Source organism: Mesoplodon mirus (genome assembly GCF_964341445.2).
Source record: "Mesoplodon mirus genome assembly, chromosome: 3".
NCBI lineage: Eukaryota > Metazoa > Chordata > Mammalia > Artiodactyla > Ziphiidae > Mesoplodon > Mesoplodon mirus.
In genome coordinates this window covers 102,189,882-102,209,582 of record NC_138978.1, presented here as the reverse complement: position 1 = coordinate 102,209,582, position 19,701 = coordinate 102,189,882, and the positions used below count along the sequence as shown (strand labels likewise).

Below are 19,701 nucleotides of genomic sequence, written 5' to 3'. Positions count from 1 at the left end.
GGCTGGACCTCCGGGACTGGCACCCCTGAGGGGTGGCTGGGGGAGGGAAGGAATTCCTACACCCAGTGGGACCCACCAACGGTTAGGGGTCCAGTGGTGAGGGGGGAGACCCTGGGGGAGACGGTGGGGGAGGGGTACGAAGGAACAGAACCGGGCCAGTGCTTTCCCTGTGAACTGAGGCACCAAGAAGCCTGTTGGGCTCCCAGACCTAAACCTCTGCCCTCGGAGCCTCCCTCCTGCCACACAGAGCCCAAGCCCCGCCCCTATGCCCGCACCCAGGGCCCTACCTCTACACCCGGAGACCCCCTCCAAGGAGCTGGGCCTAAACCCCACCCACACACCCTCACTCAGCCCTACCTCCAAACTCTGAACTCCACACACCAGAGGCTCTCCTTTCCAGATGCTGCCTTTCCCCTTCTGCACAGGTCCTAAGCAGAGGCCTCGCCCCACACTTGAACACTGCCCCATCCAAAACCCCACCTCTGCCTAAGTTCCAACCCCTGCCTAAACTCCACCCCTATAGCCAAGGCTTGTTTTTTCTTTCCTTTTTTCCTCTTTTAGATTGGGGTTCTGTTATACCTTGTTGATTCACTGCTGTTGCTTCTTTTATATTTTTATTTTTCCTAATAAATCTTCTATTTTTCTAACTTTATTTTATTCTTTATACTTTGTTAGTGATGTCTGCTTTTGGCTTGTTCCACCTCCCCACCCCTTTTTTATATTTTTCTTTCTTCTGTTGAGGTTTTATTTTACTTTGCTGCAGTTGTTTCAATTATAGTTTTATTTTTCCTAATATAATTTTTATCTTTCTAATTTTATTTTGTTTTTTATTCTTTCATGCTGTACTGCTCCCTTTTTCTTTCTTTCTTCTTTTTCTTTTTCTTTTCTTTTTTTTTTTACTATGCCACAAAGCTTGCAGGATCTCGGTTCCCAGACCGGAGGTCCGGCCTGAGCTCCTGTGGTGGGAGCTCCGAGTCCAAACCACTGGACTAACAGAGAACCTCAGACCCCAGGGAATATCAATCGGAGTGAGGCCTCCTGGAGTTCCTCATCGCGGCACCAAGACCCAGCTCTATCCAACTGCCTGCAAACTCCAGTGCTGGATGTCTCAGGCCAAAAACCAGTAAGACAGGAATACAGCACCACCCATCAAAAAAAAAAAAATGAAATGACAAAAAAATTTGATACAAACGAAGGAGCAAGGTAAAAACCTACAAGACCAAATAAAAGAACATGAAACAGGCAACCTACCTGAAAAAGAATTCATAGTAATGACAGTAAAGATGATCCAAAATCTCGGACACAGAATGGAGAAAATACAAGAAACATTTAAAAAGGATCTAGAAGAACTAAAGAGGAAACAAACAGTGATGAACAACACAATTACTGAAATTAAAAATACTCTAGAAGTAATCAATAACAGAATAACTGAGGCAGAAGAAAGGATAAGTGAGCTGGAAGATAAAATGGTGGAGATAACTGCCAGGGAGAAGAATAAAGAAAAAAGAATGAAAAGAATTGAGGACAGTCTCAGAGACCTCTGGGCCAACATTAAATGCAGCAACATGCAAATTATAGGGGTCCCAGAAGAAGAAGGGAAAAAAAGGGTCTGAGAAAATATTTGAAGAGATTATAGTTGAAAACTTCCCTAACATGGGAAAGGAAATAGTCAATCAAGTCCAGGAAGCACAGAGAGTACCATAAAGGATAAACCCAAAGAGAAACATGCTGAGACACATATTAATCAAAAATTAAATACAAATAAAAAGTATTGAAAGCAGCAAGGGAAAAGCAACAAATAACATACAAGGGAATCCCCATAAGGTTAACAGCTGATCTTTCAGCAGAAACTCTGCAAGCCAGAAGGGAGTGGCAGGACACATTTAAAGTGATGAAAGGGAAAAACCTACCCAGCAGGGATCTGGGTTACTCTACCCAGCAAGGATCTCATTCAGATTCGATGGAGAAATGAAAACCTTCACAGATAAGCAAAAGTTAAGAGAAATCAGCACCACCAAACCAGCTTTACAACAAATGCTAAAGGAACTTCTCTAGGCAGGAAACACAAGAGGAGGAAAAGACCTACAATAACAAACCCAAAACAATTAGGAGAATGGTAATAGGAACATACATATCGATAATTACCTTAAATGTAAATGGTTTAAATGCCCCAACCAAAAGACATAGATGGCTGAATGAATACAAAAACAAGACCCGTACATATGCTGTCTACAACAGACCCACTTCAGACCTAGGGACACATATAGACTAAAAGTGAGGGGATGGAAAAAGATATTCCATGCAAATGGAAATCAAAAGAAAGCTGGAGTAGCAATTCTCATATCAGACAAAATAGACTTTAAAATAAAGACTATTACAAGAAACAAAGAAGGACAGTACATAATGATCAAGGGATCAATCCAAGAAGATATAACAATTGTAAATATTTATGCACCCAACACAGAAGCACCTCAATACATAAGGCAAATGCTAACAGCCACAAAAGGTGAAATCAACAGTAACCCAATAATAGTAAAGGACTTTAACACCCCACTTTCACAAATGGACAGATCATCCAAAATGAAAATAAATAAGGAAACACTCCACTTTCACCAATGGACAGATTATCCAAAATGAAAATAAATAAGGAAACACAAGCTTGAAATGACACATTAAACAAGATGGACTTCATTGATATTTATAGGACATTCCATCCAAAAACAACAGAATACACTTTCTGCTCAAGTGCTCATGGAACATTCTCCAGGATAGACCACATCTTGGGTCACAAATCAAGCCTTGGTAAATTTAAGGAAACTGAAATCATATCGGGTATCTTTTCCGACCACAATGCTAGGAGACTAGATATCAATTACAGGAAAAAACAGTGTAAAAAATACAAACACATGGAGGTTAAACAATATGCTACTAAATAACCAAGAGACTACTGAAGAAATCAAAGAGGAAATCAAAAAATACCTAGAAACAAATGAGAATGAAAACACGATGACCCAAAACCTATGGGATGCACCAAAAAGTAGTTCTAAGAGAAAGTTTATAGCAATACAATCCTACTACAAGAAACAAGAAACATCGCAAATAAACAACCTAACCGTACTCCTAAAGCAATTAGAGAAAGAAGAAAAAAAAAAAACCCCAAAGTTAGCAGAACAAAAGAAATCATAAAGATCGGATCAGAAATAAATGAAAAAGAAATGAAGGAAACAATAGGAAAGATCAATAAAACTAAAAGCTGGTTCTTTGAGAAGATAAAATTGATAAACCATTAGCCAGACTCATCAAGAAAAAAAGGGAGAAGACTCAAATCACTAGAATTAGAAATGAAAAAGGACAAGTAACAACTGATACTGCAGAAATATGAAGGATCATGAGAGATTACTACAAGCAACTCTATGCCAATAAAATGGACAACCTGGAAGAAATGGACAAATTCTTAGAAAAGCACAACCTTCCGAGACTGAACCAGGAAGAAACAGAAAATATGCACAGACCAATCACAAGCACTGAAACTGAAAGTGTAATTAAAAATCTACCAAGAGGGCTTCCCTGGTGGCGCAGTGGTTGAGAGTCCGCCTGCCGATGCAGGGGACGCGAGTTCGTGCCCCGGTCCGGGAGGATCCCACATGCCACGGAGCGGCTGGGCCCGTGAGCCATGGCCGCTGGGCCTGCGTGTCCGGAGCCTGTGCTCCGCAACGGGAAAGGCCACAAAAGTGAGAGGCCCACGTACCGCAAAAAAAAAAAAAAAAAAAAAAAAAAAAAAAAAAAAAATCTACCAAGCAACAAAAGCCCAGGACCAGATGGCTTCACAGGCGAATTCTATCAAACATTTATAGAAGAGCTAACACCTATCCTCAAATTCTTCCAAAATACAGCAGAGGGAGGAACACTCCCAAACTCATTCTACGAGGCAACCATCACCGTGACACCAAAACCAGACAAAGATGTCACAAAAAATGAAAACTACAGGCCAATATCACTGATGAACATAGATGCAAAAATCCTAAACAAAATACTAGCAAACAGAATCCATCAGCACATTAAAAGGATCATACACCACGAACAAGTGGGGTTTATCTCAAGAATGCAAGGATTCTTTAATATATGCAAATCAATGTGATATACCATATTAATAAATTGAAAGATAAAAACCATATGAACATCTCAATAGATGCAGAAAAAGCTTCTGACAAAATTCAACACTCATTTATGATAAAAACTCTCCAGAAAGTAGGCATAGAGGGAAGCTACCTCAACATAATAAAGGCCATATATGACTAACCCAGAGCCAACATCGTTCTCAATGGTGAAAAACTGAAACCACCTCCTCTAAGATCAGGAACAAGACAAGGTTGCCCACTCTCACCACTATTAATCAACATAGTTTTGGAAGTTTTAGCCACAGGAATCAGAGAAGAAAAAGAAATAAATGGAATCCAAATTGGAAAAGAAGAAGTAAAACTGTCACTGTTTGCAGATGACATGATACTATACATAGAGAATCCTAAAGATGCTACCAGAAAACTACTAGAGGTAATCAATGCATCTGGTAGAGTAGCAGGATACAAAATTAATGCACAGAAATCTCTTGCATTCCTATACACTAATGATGAAAAACCAGAAAAAGAAATTAAGGAAACACTTGCATTTACCGTTACAACAAAAAGAATAAAATACCTAGGAATAAACCTACCTAAGGAGACAAAAGACCTGTATACAGAAAACTATAAGACATGGATGAAAGAAATTAAAGATGATACAAACAGATGGAGAGATATACCATATTCTTGGACTGGAAGAATCAACATTGTGAAAATGACTCTACTACCCAAAGCAATCTACAGATTCAGTGCAATCCCTATCAAACTACCAACGGCATTTTTCACATAACTAGAACAAAAAAATTGCACAATTTGTATGGAAACACAAAAGACCCTGAATAGCCAAAGCAATCTTGAGAAAGAAAAACAGAGCTGGAGGAATCAGGCTCCCTGACTTCAGACTATACTACAAAGCTACAGTAATCAAGACAGTATGGTACTGGCACAAAAACAGAAAGATAGATCAATGGAACAGCATAGAAAGCCCAGAGATAAACCCATGCACATATAGTCACCTTATTTTTGATAAAGGAGGCAGGAATATACAATGGAGAAAAGACAGCCTCTTCAATAAGTGGTGCTGGGAAAACTGGACAGCTACATGTAAAAGAATGAAATTAGAACACTCCCTAACACCATACACAAAAATAAACTCAAAGTGGATTAAAGACCTAATTGTAAGGCCAGACACTATAAAACTCTTAGAGGAAAACATATGCAGAACACTCTATGATATAAATCACAGCAAGATCCTTTTTGACCCACCTCCTAGAGAAATGGAAATAAAGACAAAAATAAACACATGGGACCTAATGAAACTTAAAAGCTTTTGCACAGCAAAGGAAACCATAAACAAGACCAAAAGACAACCCTCAGAATGGGAGAAAATATTTGTAAATGAAGCAACTGACAAAGGATTAATCTCCAAAATTTATAAGCAGCTCATGCAGCTCAATAACAAAAAAACAAACAACCCAATCCAAAAATGGGCAGAAGACCTAAATAGACATTTCTCCACAGAAGATATACAGACTGCCAACAAACACATGAAAGGATGCTCAACATCTTTACTCATTAGAGAAATGCAAATCAAAACTACAATGAGATATCATCTCACACCAGTCAGAATGGCCATCATCAAAAAATCTAGAAACAATAAATGCTGGAGAGGGTGTGGAAAAAAAGGAACACTCTTGCACTGCTGGTGGGAATGTAAAGTGATACAGCCACTATGGAGAACGGTATGGAGATTCCTTAAAAAATTACAAATAGAACTACCATATGACCCAGCAATCCCACTACTGGGCATATACCCTGAGAAAACCATAATTCAAAAAGAGACATGTACCAAAATGTTCATAGCAGCCCTATTTACAATAGCCTGGAGATGGAAACAACCTAAGTGTCCATCATCGGATGAATGGGTAAAGAAGATGTGGCACATATATACAATGGAATATTACTCAGCCATAAAAAGAAATGAAATTGAGCTATTTGTAATGAGGTGGATAGACCTAGAGTCTGTCATACAGAGTGAAGTAAGTCAGAAAGAGAAAGACAAATACTGTATGCTGACACATATATATGGAATTTAAGAAAAAAAAATGTCATGAAGAACATAGGGGTAAGACAGGAATACAGACACAGACCTACTAGAGAATGGACTTGAGGATATGGGGAGGGGGAAGGGTAAGCTGTGACAAAGTGAAAGAGCGGCATGGACCTATATACACTACCAAACGTAAGGTAGATAGCTAGTGGCAAGCAGCCGCATAGCACAGGGAGATCAGCTCGGTGCTTTGTGACCGCCTGGAGGGGTGGGATAGGGAGGGTGGGTGGGAGACGCAAAAGGGAGGGGATATGGGAACATAGGTATATATATAACTGATTAAATTTGTTATAAAGCAAAAAATAAAAATAAATAAATAAATTAATTAATTAAAAAAAATTAATTACCAAATAAGCCAATATGTCTATATTTTGTTAAATCATATTAGTTGGTAGAATGACTGAACAGACTCATCAATGCTCATTTTGCCCTGAATTTGCAGAAAATTCAGGGCAAAATGTCTCTAAATTACGAAGTTAAAAAAAAAGAAAACTTTCAGGACTTCCCTGGTGGCACAGTGGTTAAGAATCCGCCTGACAATGCAGGGAACACGGGCTTGAGCCCTGGTCCGGGAAGATCCCACATGCTACGGAGCAACTAAGCCCATGCGCCACAACTACTGAGCCTGCGCTCTAGAGCCTGCAAGCCACAACTACTGAGCCCCAGTGCCACAATTACTGAAGCCTGTGCGCCTAGGGCCCATGCTCCGCAACAAGAGAAGCCACGGCAATGAGAAGTCCTCGCACTGCAATGAAGAGTAGCCCCCGCTCACCGCAACTAGGGAAAGCCTGTGCACAGCAACAAAGACCCAATGCAGCCAAAAATAAAATAAATAAAATAAATAAATTTTTAAAAAAAGAGAGAAAACTTTCTTTTTAATACTAATTCACTTTACTTGAATATATTAACATGTAAATAATTGGATTGGCCTAATAAAAATTGGGGGAAGAGTGTAAGATATTTATTCATTTTTAATAATTGTGGAAAAATATAACAAAATTTACTATCTTAGCCATTTTCAAGTGCACAGTTCAACAGCTTCAAGTACATTCATATTGTTGTTCACTAAATCTCTAAGAACCCCTTTCATATTGTAAAACTGAAACTCTGTACCCACTAAACAACAACTCCCCAATGCTCCCTCCCCTCAGCCCCTGGCAACCATCATTTTACTTTCTATCTCTGTGAATTTGACCACTCTAGGTAGCACATATAAGTGGAATCACACAGTGACTGGTAGGTGAATGGATAAAGTATGGTACATCCAGATAACAGAATATTATTCAGTGTGAAAAAGAAATGAGCTATCAAGCCATGAAGACATGGGAGAAACCTAAATGTATATTACTAAGTGAAAGAAGACTATCTACAGAATATGGCTACCTACTGTATGATTCCAACTATATGACATTGTAGAAAAGGCAAAACTATGGAGACAGTAAAAAGAACAGTAGTTGCCTGGGGTTAGGGGGAGGGAGGGGTGAATAAGTTGCACCCAGAAGATTTTTATGGCACTGAAACTATTCTGTATAACACTATAATGGTGGGTACACGTCATTATACATTTGTCACAGCCTATAGGATATATAACACCAAGAGTGAACCCTAATGCAAACCACAGACTTTGGGTGATGATGATGTGTCAATGTAGGTTCATCAACTGTAGCAAATGTACCACTCTGGTGTGGGATGTTAATAGCAGGGGAGGCTCTGTGTGTGTGTGTGTACACTCACACAGGCGGGGGTACATGGGAACTCTCTGTGCTTTCATTCAATTTTGCTGCTAACCTAATACTGCTCTAAAAGTAAAGTTTATTAAAAAAAAAAAAAAGGGGGAGAGAGGGTGGGTAGAAGTGCCCTCAGAGAATTCAGTGAAGGAATCAGAGAAGTGGGAGGGTAAAGTGGAGAAAAAAGTTATTGGAAGCCAAGATAGGCAAGTTTCAAGAAACAGGTAATGATCACAGAATTCTGAATAGAGCACAAAGGCACAAATGAGAAAATAATGACTAGCTATTAGAATAGCTGATGATATGAGCAAGGACAGTTTCCGCTGAGTGGTGGGGTGGAGGTCAGAGTATGAGTTTGAGGGGAGAGGAGGAATGTTTAAGAGACAGCAAATGCAGATCATTCTTTCATAAAGTTTGGATCAGAACTGTACAGAGAGAGAAAGGGAAGTTAGGTGGATATGGGATCAAAGATAGGGAAATGGGTTGGCACTGAACAGAAAGAGAAATATTTTGTTCTCCAAAATGAGTGTGAAAAGATTAGTGAGGATGAAGATTAAATTTGTAGGTGGAGGGTGTGAGACAGAAACAGACACAGCCAATAAAAGGAGGCAAGGACTCCTAGGAAGTGAAAGGCACAACTTAACATGATCTCATTCTTGCTCTCCTAGAAGTAGCAGCTGGAGAACCTGTTTTGTATTACCTGGGCCTTAGATATGACACTAACTTGTTTTATATCCGTATTAGAAATCTTAAGGCCATTCAGTTGTATGTATACTTTTCATCCCTGTAATCCACAGGAAAAGACGATAGTGCAAGTCCTGGTCACCTATTCTCCCTGAATCTCCAGACTGCTCTTTCCTACAGTTCTTTTCTTCCTCACCCTGATTCATTCTTCTGTTGCTGCTCTCTTTCCCAACTCATTCTACCACACCACCTGAAACCCTGGTTCCAGGGTTGAACAAACTCTACATTCTCAACCTCCTCACCTAACAGTCTACTCACTGCCTAAGTGAAACCTGGCTAGCTCGTGAGCACACTACTTGTGTTGAAGCTCTATAGGGGGTAGTGTTCTCCACTCCCATCTTCCACAGGAGGCAGCGATAGCATTTCCCTAACTCCTCAGTGCCACTTACAGGCTGTTACCTCTTTTACTTTCAGCTTGAGGCACATGACATATGGCTATGTCACACTCTTCTTCTCCTAATTAATGTCACACAGAAGTACCTTTCCCTCTCTCTCTCTCTCTCTCTTCACTCCAACACCTGCAATCATACTGGCTATTTTAACACTGTGCAAATAACCTAACACCCTAGACCCAGAGTTCTTTGCCCTATGCCTATCCTCATACCATTTCAGTAACACCTATACCCTGGACCTTGCCTACTCTCTAGACTTTCTCTAGAGAAAGATGCAGGAAAATGCATGCTGCCATCACTAAAATTCATGTTCTAAATTTCAGTTAGGCCTTGTCTTTGGTCAGCTGCTTCTCTCATTCCTTATAGAAGCTTTTCTGATTTTTTATCATTATCCTCATATCCCTCACTTCATCTTTTTTGGCTCCTACTGAGAAAGCTAAGGTCATCAGATGAGAATTCTCTTAAATTCCAGCCCTACCTAAGCTAACCTACTAACTTTGCATAAGTCACTCCTTTGCTCTTTGTTCCCAAGATGCTTGAGTATCCAAGCAAGCCCAGACCCCGCGAAATGACCACTCTCTGCTGCTCTTTATGTGGCGGCAGTAATACACCACTATACTCACGGTACTTCCAGCACACACCATGCTGCTGTTCCCTGCCGCTGTGTGTACTGTTCCTTCTACCGTTCCATCTCCTTCTCCAGCTAGACTTTTTTCAAAACCTTGCTAAAAAATTATCTTCCATGACACTTCCCCTGACCCACCCCTTCCAAAAAAAATAAAAACAGTTAAACACTTCTTCCTACCTTTTCTTGTATTTATTTCTACTACTGTAAATTTTACACTGCATGGAAAATTTTTATAGGTAATTAAAAGAACAAATTTGGGTGAAATGAATGGTAGAAACAAGAAGTACAGGAATTGAGTAAGAGGTGAAATCATAGTAGGGCGATGAAAAAAGATTTCGTTCATTCAACAACCAAGGAATATTTATTAAGGACATAGTATACGAAGTAAGTGTTGGAGGAAAGCAGTGGGTGGATTGTAGGCTGGGACAGATGTGGGCATAAAGCTGATGAGACATTTGCTCTAGATCTTGAAGAATGCTTGGAATTTCAATCAACCAAAAGAATGGTAAAGAAGAGGTGGAAATAGAGTACCAAGGAGACAGAAATGCACACATATTTGGCTAATATAAACTGACCAGTCTTGGCTAAAATGGGAGGTTTAGAAAGAGCAGTATTAGGAAATAAAATTGAAAGCTTAATCATAGAAAACCTAGAGTTAGCAAGGGCCTTAAGAATCACCTAGGTCACCCATCCTTCTAATGAAGGATAACATTCCTGACAAATGGACAAGGTAGCCTATTCACCAACTACCGTCTTCTTTTAAGTGTTACAGATTATCTTTTCTGTTATTATATTGAATAGAAACATGCCATCTTTAACATTTCCCCACTGGTCCTGTTCTCTTCTCTGATGTACCCAGCATAAGTCTATTCGCTCTTTATGGGACAGTCTTTCAAATATCTTTCATTTAATTGACGTGTGATCTTGAACAAACTGTGTTGCTTTTCTGCAGATCAACTTTCTCTTCTCTAAAAGAGAGGAGTGGTAGAGGCTAACTGTCCTCTGATAACCGTCTTCCCCTTCTCTTTATCGTAACTGACTCTTTTGCTGGGCACATGGACACCCAGCAAAGACAACATTTCTCATCCCTCCTTGGGGCTGGATGTGTCCTAGTGCTCAAGTTCTGGTCAACAGGCTGTGAGCAAAAAGGGCCTCCCCTTCCCCTTTCCTCCTTCCCAGTGGCTGGAATTCAGACGTGGGGTGAGCCAACTTAGTCCCTGGGGATGAGAAAAATATCTGGTTGGGCATAACAGAGCAACCAGATAAAGAGTCAGGGCCCCTGATAACCTGAGGGGTCAGAGCCACCACATCAGCTTGGGCTTTATATGTGAGAGAAATAAATTTCTACCTAGTTTAAGCCACTTGTTATTTTTCAAATATATGTGTTACAGAACTTGATCTATATCCTAACCCAACAGGAGGTAACACATCTATAAAAAGGATTTTGTAATACATAAAATTAGGAATGTAAAATATACATGTATACCTGCTCAATTTTTAGTATTTGAACACCATCATCTTCCCTTGAGACTCACCTTAGTCTCCTGTTACGAACACAATTCGGGATTCCTCAGAATCTTAATACAGTTCCCTGGATCTCTACTTGATAATATCCCTCAAAGGCTGACACCCCAAATTGAACATTAATTCTTTATAAGCTGTGTACATAGAACAGCATATACTTCCCCATATGACTTCCCCATGTGTTTAATTTGGGAATCTCTGTGTATTTGTCATTCTTAGCAAAGCTACAACAGATCCTTTCTCCAAATATCTGCATTCTTTCAATAAATATTTATAAACTGCCTAGTGTACAAGGCTTAGACATACAATAGTGACTATTAACTTACTAGTGGAAAATGGCATTAATAACAGTTTTACAAGGTACAACAATCCAGTAATGAAACAATTTTGAGGACTTACAACTGGAAAGTCACACCTTGAAAAAAACAGTACGTGCATGAGTACTATGTTTCTCATCTTTCATATACAATAACTTTGGGCAAATCTAAAGGGGCCAGGTCTAATGACTTGTTTAGTGGTGTCACACACTGGAACCAGTTTTCTGAGACTAGCATTCAGAAAAAGCCATACTATATATATTTATCTACTGTTTTGTTAAAACATAAGAATGAGAAAACATGTAACAAAATTTGAGCGGCAACAGAGTTTTGTGATTAAGAGCATACCCTGGAGCCAGACTGCCTCCCTGCCCTGCCACTTACTAGCTGTGTTAACTTTCAGCACCTCTTTGGGCTTCTGTTTCCTCAGGTATAAAATGAGAGTAATAGCAGTAGTAATAATAGTGATAATGTAATAATAATACCTTCCTCCTAGGATTATTTTGAGGCTGTAAAGGCTTAGAAAAGTTCCTGACACATGGGCAAAGTGCTATCTACTTTTTAAAAAGTACTAGCTCAATTAAGTGTTAGCTACCATTTTCATAGCTATTATAATAATGTGAATAGATGACCTCATTTCTGGTCAGGGTATAAATAATTTTGTGCCATATGGTCAAATAGCATTATTTTTTGTATTTGCTACTTATTAGTAATGTTTTCATCTTAAAAAAGTCAATTTAATGTATCAAAGGGCAAGTTAATAGTATACATATATCAAAAGCCTTAAAACCGCCCTTTGACTCAATAATTCCATTTCTAAGTGTGAATCCTAAAAAAATAACAATGATGTGCACATCTTTAAGGATGCTCAATTTAGTGTGTTTATAAAAATGTTAATAAAAAAGAAAGCAAAGAAGAAAGACTATTTCAAAAGGGGCTTTGTTCAGCAAACCATGGAAATCCATACAATGGAATGGTATGCATCTATTAAAAATAAGTCTGTAATTGAATACTTAATGATATGGGAAGATACATTAAATGAAAAAAAAATAAGTATAGTATGATCCCACTTTGGTTTTTTTTAAAAAGTATGTGATAAGTGTGTGTGGAGGGTGTTTGTGTATATATATGTGTGTGTACAGATCAATAAAGCCTCCAAGGTTATACATCAAAATAATAAGTGATTATCTCTAGCTGGTTCATTTATATGCAATTTCTGTTCTTTTTGCTTTTCTATTTTGTAAGTTTTCCACATAAATATGTGTTATTTTTGCAATAAGGAAAAAAGTTACTAAAAAGAAGTACACAGTGTGCAGCGAACTAAAATCTTGAAAACATGAAGATACTCTGGCCAAAGAGAAAAAAATGCCTTCAACTTGTTTACAAAGTAAAAGATCCAACACAGATATGCTCATAAGCTTCCCAGATACGCCCTGAATTCACATGTGGTTTTCTGCCACAAGCTCATGTGAAACTTAGAAAAGTATTTAGTTATGAGCACAAAAAAAGATGAAAAAAATAAAGCAAACTTGGAAATTCTAAAAAAATACAGGAAAATTTTCTCATTATATTTCTTTATTAAAGCAGACCCAAAATTATTAAACTTGTTCTGATAGTCTTAGTAAACCTCTAAAGTGATTTGAATGCTTTTACAAAGGAAGAGTGCTCTGAAAAGATTTTTATGTAACATTCTGTCATTTTGAAAGGTCTTCAAAAATATTTTATTAGGCAATAATTTGGCTTCAGTTTATTAGATTATTATAATCGTACAATGTATTTTCTGAGTGTTTTAACTATTGTATGTAAAAATCTGACCTTTTTAATAACATTTATTACACATAAATATCTTTTTTTAACATCTTTATTGAAGTATAATTGCTTCACATCGTTGTGTTAGTTTCTGCTGTATAACAAAGTGAATCAGCTATATGTAGACATATATTCCCATATCCCCTCCCTCATGTGTCTCCCTCCCACCCGCCCTATCCCATCCCTCTAGGTGGTCACAAAGCACCAAGCTGGTCTCCCTGTGCTATTTGGTTGCTTCCCACTAGCTATCTATTTTACATTTGGTAGTGTATATATGTCAATGCCACCCTCTCCCTTCATCCCAGCTTACACTTCCCCCTCCCCGTGTCCTCAAATCCATTCTCTACGTCTGCGTCTTTATTCCTGTCCTGCCCCTAAGTTCTTAAGAACCATTTTTTTTTAGATTCCATATATATGTGTTAGCATACGGTACACAAATAAGTACCTTTTAAGTCTTTTTTTTTTTTTAACATCTTCACTGGATACACCTTCCCATGAGAAACTGGATCCTTCTAAGATTAATTTTCATTAATAATCTTTAAAAGGGCAAAACGGTGTAAGGAAATTTTAGATGAAAAATCCAGTAAGCAGGCTTACTTACAATAGACCAGAGCTAAGAAATCCACAGTAAATATGTCTCCAACTGCTTATCAGCCTGTCACTAAATGTAGTATGTTAAACATATAACTGACCTCCTCTTATCTCCCCAACGATATGTATATTCCCCTTTCAAAACAAAACAAAGATTCTTCCTGGCTTCTTTACTCTGTCATGTCATCAAGGCATCTGTCATAGCATTTTCATTTCATCACTTACTTCCATGAGAAGCCTCCAAGTTCAAGTTCTTATTCACTTCTGCCTGGGTTATTTTAATAGACTCCTAATTTGTCTCCTCATTTCTAATCTATCCCCATTTGAATCCAAAGAGCATCAGCCCACCAGCCAGCTTAAACACCACTTTAATTACATTACAACCTAGCTCAAGAATCTTAGATTGACTTTTTTTAACATCTTTATTGGAGTAATTAGATTGACTTTTATCCTATAAGCAGTGGAAAGTAAATTCTTTATAATTGCATTCAATGTCTCTATCTTCTGCTAGAAGTTTAACGTGAACTCTCTCAGCAGTCAGGCTGATCTATCACCAACTCCTATTGCCAGCTTGCTCAATCAGTCCTCCCACCCACACTTCCTTGTCAACGCCACTTCATCCTTCCAGCATGCACAACTGAAAAGCTGATGTGGTTTTCAGTAACCTTTACAGCTGTAAACAAACTCTTTACCTTCAGAATTTCAACAACACTCACATATTGTGTGACCCACTGATTATACTGTCTCCTATCATCAAGCAATTATCCATGTATGATCTAATTTCATTAAGTAGAGGTAATTGCCTTATAGGCCTTTATATTTGTTGCCCTTGACAGGCAGCTAGAAACTTGGTAAATGCTCAATATTTGGTAAACAATGAATGATCTTCATCTTTAGTTTCTGCACAAAACAAAATATATTTAAATATATTTATAATTTGCTATGTACCTCCAAGGCTTTTCTTTAACAAAATGAATTATTCTTTTACGTAGGTTCATGCATCAGGGGTCCCCACAACCACCCCCAGGTTCAGTGATCCATTAGGAGGACTCACAGGACTCAGCATATAGTCCTACCCATGTCTAAGATGTATCGTACATGTACTATAGCAAAACGATACAAGGCAGAATCAGCAAAGGAGAAAGGGGCACAGAACAAAGTCCTCAGAAACCAAGAGCAAGCTTCCAAGAGTTCTTTCTCAGTGGAGTCATCCAGAACACAATTTCTCCAACATCAAATTGTGACAACACATGTGTCTACCAAGGAAACTCATTAGAGATGCAGTACCTAAGGGTACCCTCCCCCCACATAGGCACCTCCGGGCTGGTCACGTAGGCGCCCTCTGCCTAGAACAGGCCAAAATTCCAGACTCCCAGAAAGTATTCAGCACAAATCACACTGTAGTCTAGGCACAATGAGCCACTCTAAAGTTTGATTCACTGTAGGCAACTGCTGAACATTCAGGCTCCCAGATGCCAGCAAAAACACTGTAAACAGGCCTTTCTCAGGAAAGCAGTCTTGGGCCTGCTAAGTTAACCCTTTTCTGTGTAGTTCATTGCATATTTTTATGGGAGAAATTTTAAGTGTTAACTATATTTGATTTATGAGAGGTACAGGTGATTCTTTTAAAAATTAAAATCTAGCATTTATTTAGAGATGCACTGCCTAGACTGGTACCCAAGAATGAAAAGTTATACCATTTTTTTAAAAAACACTTAAAACTTCAATGCCTTTAAAAAAAATTTTTTTTATTGGGGTATAGTTGCTTTATTTTTTTACTTTTTTAAAGATTTAATTTTATTTTTGGCTGTGTTGGGTCATCGTTGCTGCATATGGGCTTTCTCTAGTTGCGGTGAGCGGGGGCTACTCTTCGTTGCGGTGCACGGGCTTCTCATTGCGGTGGCTTCTCTTGTTGTGGAGCACGGGCTCTAGGCATGTGGGCTTCAGTAGTTGCGGTACGCAGACTCAGTAGTTGTGGCTCGCGGGCTCTAGAGTGCAGGCTCAGTAGTTGTGGCCCACGGGCTAGCTGCTCCGCGGCATGTGGGATATTCCCGGACCAGGGATCGAACCCGTGTCCCCTGCAATGGCAGGTGGATTCTTATCCACTGCACCACTGGGGAAATCCCAGAATAGTTTCTTTACCAAAGTTGTGTTAGTTTCTGCTGTACAGCGAAGTGAATCAGCTATATGTATATATATATCGCCTCGTTTTTGGATTTCCTTCCAATTTAGGTCACCACAGAGCACTAAGTAGAGTTCCCTGTGTTATACAGCTGGTTCTCATTAGTTATCTATTTTATACATACTAGTGTATATATGTCAATTCCAATCTCCCAATTCATCCCACCTCCCCTTTCCCCCCTTGGTGTCCATACGTTTGTTCTCTACATTTCTGCCTTAAGTTATGCAATTTTTAAATAATTCACATCCTTAAGTATTTCTGGTTTTCTTTCTTTTTTCTTCTAAAATGAGGTATCTTTTTGAAATCAATACTTTCATAGTTGCCAGGAGAAAAAAATTGAAAAAAATTAAGTATAACATGTAAAGGAAACAAACCCTTTCAGACAAGCTCCTTGTCTTCTTTTTAAATGTCAGTTGGTGCCAGAGCACTGTGGTAGCTGTTTTAGGTGCATCGTCTTACTAAATCCTCACAACACCCCCATAAGCCAGTGATGGTTTCTGTTTTATAGATGGAAGCTTGGAGAGGCTAAGTAACCAACCCAGGTTTGCCATGGTGGAGCTAGGATTTAGGTTCAGACCCACCTCATTCCAACATCTTGGTCTTAGCTTTACACCAACTACCTGTACCTAATAAGGAACATGCTCCTTCTTATGAATCACTTCCCTCCAAACTATGGGTGTTTTTTGGCTGGTTATACAGAGCACTACTCTTAACCTAACTGACTTCGATTAAAGTCACATTTTAGTTGGAAGAAAAAGGGGTAAATTTAATACAGGGTACTCTGCTTTTTCCTTTCCAATCTTGCAAATTCCAAATCAAATTACACCCCTTGCTTGTTAAAACCATTGGGAAGCTCCCTCTTCAGCACAACACACAATTTTCTCCTTTACATGGCATCAATCTGCTTGAAATTAGAGAGACTTGTATTAGAATTTTGGCATTTCACCTACCAGATGTGGGGACCTTAGGAAAGTTAGTTATGCTGAATCTCAGTTTATTCATCTACAAAATGGGGATCCCTACCTCATAGGCTTACTGTGAGAATTAAATATGATATTTAAAAGGTTTAGCCTATACCTATTTGCTGAATAAATGACTGTCTGCAACACCAGAATAACTGATTTATAAGCAAGCCAAACCAATAATCTGAGGGAGAAAGGAGAGAGCAGGGAAGTACCCTGACCACCAGGTGTCACCACTGGCCCAGGAGAGCTGGTCTAACTGCCAGAGTGGTGGGTGGGACTTTGCCACAGAACAGGGTAAGACTGTCATTTGCACCTACACAACATTCAAGAATTGGCTTTGGACTTCATTCAGCACCTTAAGAGCTGGTACAATATTTGCTCAACCATTCTGAGTTACAGTGTTCTCTTACCAATGTGTTAAAAATGATTGTGTAGATGTGTCATCATAGCTTAATCTAAAAAACTATCTTCAGCTGATCTTTTTTTTTTTTTTTAATTCTGAGAATCAGTATTGCTTCATACGTCCTTTGCTTTGGCCAACTAGACATTTACATTTTTTGGCTTTCATAGGCTTCAATATTGCCACTGCGGACAATTTTCTGGTCCCAATTCCACAACCCATGGACATTATTTCCTTTACATTATTAATAGGGATGACAGATAAAAGGAAAGCAGAATATTTTTTAGGGTAAAAATGAAGTCCATGAACAGCACATCTAAGCAAAATAAGCATTAACTATGAGCCTTATTCCTTGATCTCAGGAACGTAAAAGTTCATTTTTTAAAATTCCACATATTTTCTCTTAAGGAACATTTACCCTAGGAGAGATCTGTCAACCTACAAATACCCCTGAAATGACTCAAGGAACACTACCAGTCCTGACTTCATTCTGAAACCTGCCAACGACACTCCCTGAGAGAGCCCAAGGGCTCATTTCAAAATGAGAGCAGGGCCTGGGCTCTCCTTCTGGTTCTAATTCCTCCCCACTGAGAGCCACTAGTGGTCACCTCAAAACGGGCAATTCAGTGCGTGTTAGCGCGTAACTGGACACGCAGCTCTGAGATGAGGCACAAACTGTTGTCCTGTCTGTGCCAGGGAACACTTGACTCAAACCTGACCAGGCCTACCCCGGCCTCATCCTGGACTCCAGCGCCCTCCAGTAACCAACACGGAGAAGAAGAAACGCTAAAAGCACAGGCTTCGGTTTAGAGCGGGCGCTCTTGGAACTCGAGCAGTTTGGGTTATTTTTGTTTTAACAACAGCTCAAGTTCCACTTTGCATCTCACAAATATGGAAAGGTCTAAAGAGAAACCAGAAGCATCCTCTCCCTTCTGACCATCGCTCCCATTCCAAGAGAATTTAGGAGGGAAGGGCAGATACCAGGAACCATCTGGAATCATGAGCACAGGTGGCTTACTCCAGCCGAGAACCCATTTGCGAAGCACTTGGCGCAGATCGATACACTCCTGACCGATCTCAGACGGGTCCCTAGAGAAAGAAGAGCTCACGAGGCTGGCCGCCCTCCTGGAGCAAATGGGCCACGGAAAGAGATGCTGCCCATCCAACAAGCCCCTGCGGGGCAGGCGAGGGCGCAGCTGCTCGTGAGCAGCGGCCGGCGCGTTACCTGGGGGACTCGGCGGTGAAGCTGCCGCCGTCCAGCAGCCGCATCTTGCAGAAGAGGACCCCGTTGACGACGGGCACCGAGGAGAGCTCCTCGAGCTCGAAGTCCACCTTAAACTTAAACTTCTTCTTCTTCATCATCATGAGAGCCAGACGCCGGCGAGCGGGGTGCGGGGGCGGCCCCAACGGGCGCCCGGGCCGGCGCCGCCGCTTCAACTCGGCCGAGCCGCGGGCCCGCCCAGCCCCATGGCCGGGGCTGCGAGCTGCGCGTGGAGGCGCGGCCGGGGCCGGTGCCGCCGCCGCCGCCTCCTCTCGCGGCAGCCCCGGCCGGAGCGCGGCGGCGGCCGCTGCGCGGACCCACGGGGAGCGGTCGTGCTGCAGCTCGCCTGAGCGGTGGGCGCCCTTTCGGTGTGCAGCTTGCAACCGCCGCCGCCGCCCGTCTGGGAGGAGGGGAGGCGAAGCTCCGAGAACCGCCGCTGCTGCTGCCGCCGCCTCCTCAACGCCTCGGGGTCGGAGGCGCCCCCAGCGGCAACGGCCAGCAGCGCACTGCCGGGCGGAAGCGGGAGGGCGGGGGTGGAGGTTCTGGGCGTTAGGGCGTCACGCCTCTCAGGGGTTAATAAAAAGACAAATCCTACCAAAAACGAACTTCCTTCTACAGTTTCCTCTCTGCCTTTCTTTCAGTTTTTGCTCCGCCCCTTTCTTCCCTTTCCCCTCCACTCATATTTTTTTTCCCTTGGGTTTGAGAGTCATGGGTTAATAGGGTTAATCAGAATCTCCACGACGTTGTTTTCGTCAAATTGAAATCCTAAAACTAAAATTTCTTTTAGGTACTCTAAATTCATGTGCCTCCTAATATAAAACGAGGAAGAACAAGGAAAGGATTAAAATGTGTTGAGGACTCAGGCACTATACTGCCACAGGCGTTTTCTCTTGTTTCTTCTTTAATTTCTGTCATCCCGGATAAAAGAGTACA

The 19,701-nt window shown here is 40.5% G+C and overlaps 1 protein-coding gene across 2 annotated transcripts in view; it reads right to left on the bottom strand.

Moving 5' to 3' along the window:
* The window catches only part of EEIG2 (EEIG family member 2), a 103,777-nt gene extending 84,817 nt beyond the window's left edge, over positions 1-18,960 (bottom strand). Inside the window, exon 1 of one of the 2 annotated variants that reach the window (XM_082615352.1) lies at positions 18,733-18,960. In XM_082615352.1, coding sequence (XP_082471478.1) covers positions 18,733-18,872 — 140 coding nt within the window. In that variant the 5' untranslated portion in view covers positions 18,873-18,960. Of the gene's footprint in view, positions 1-357; positions 1,512-18,732 lie in introns of those variants that run through there. The other variant, XM_082615353.1, reaches the window with a different exon arrangement.
* Between the last annotated feature and the right edge of the window lie 741 nt (positions 18,961-19,701).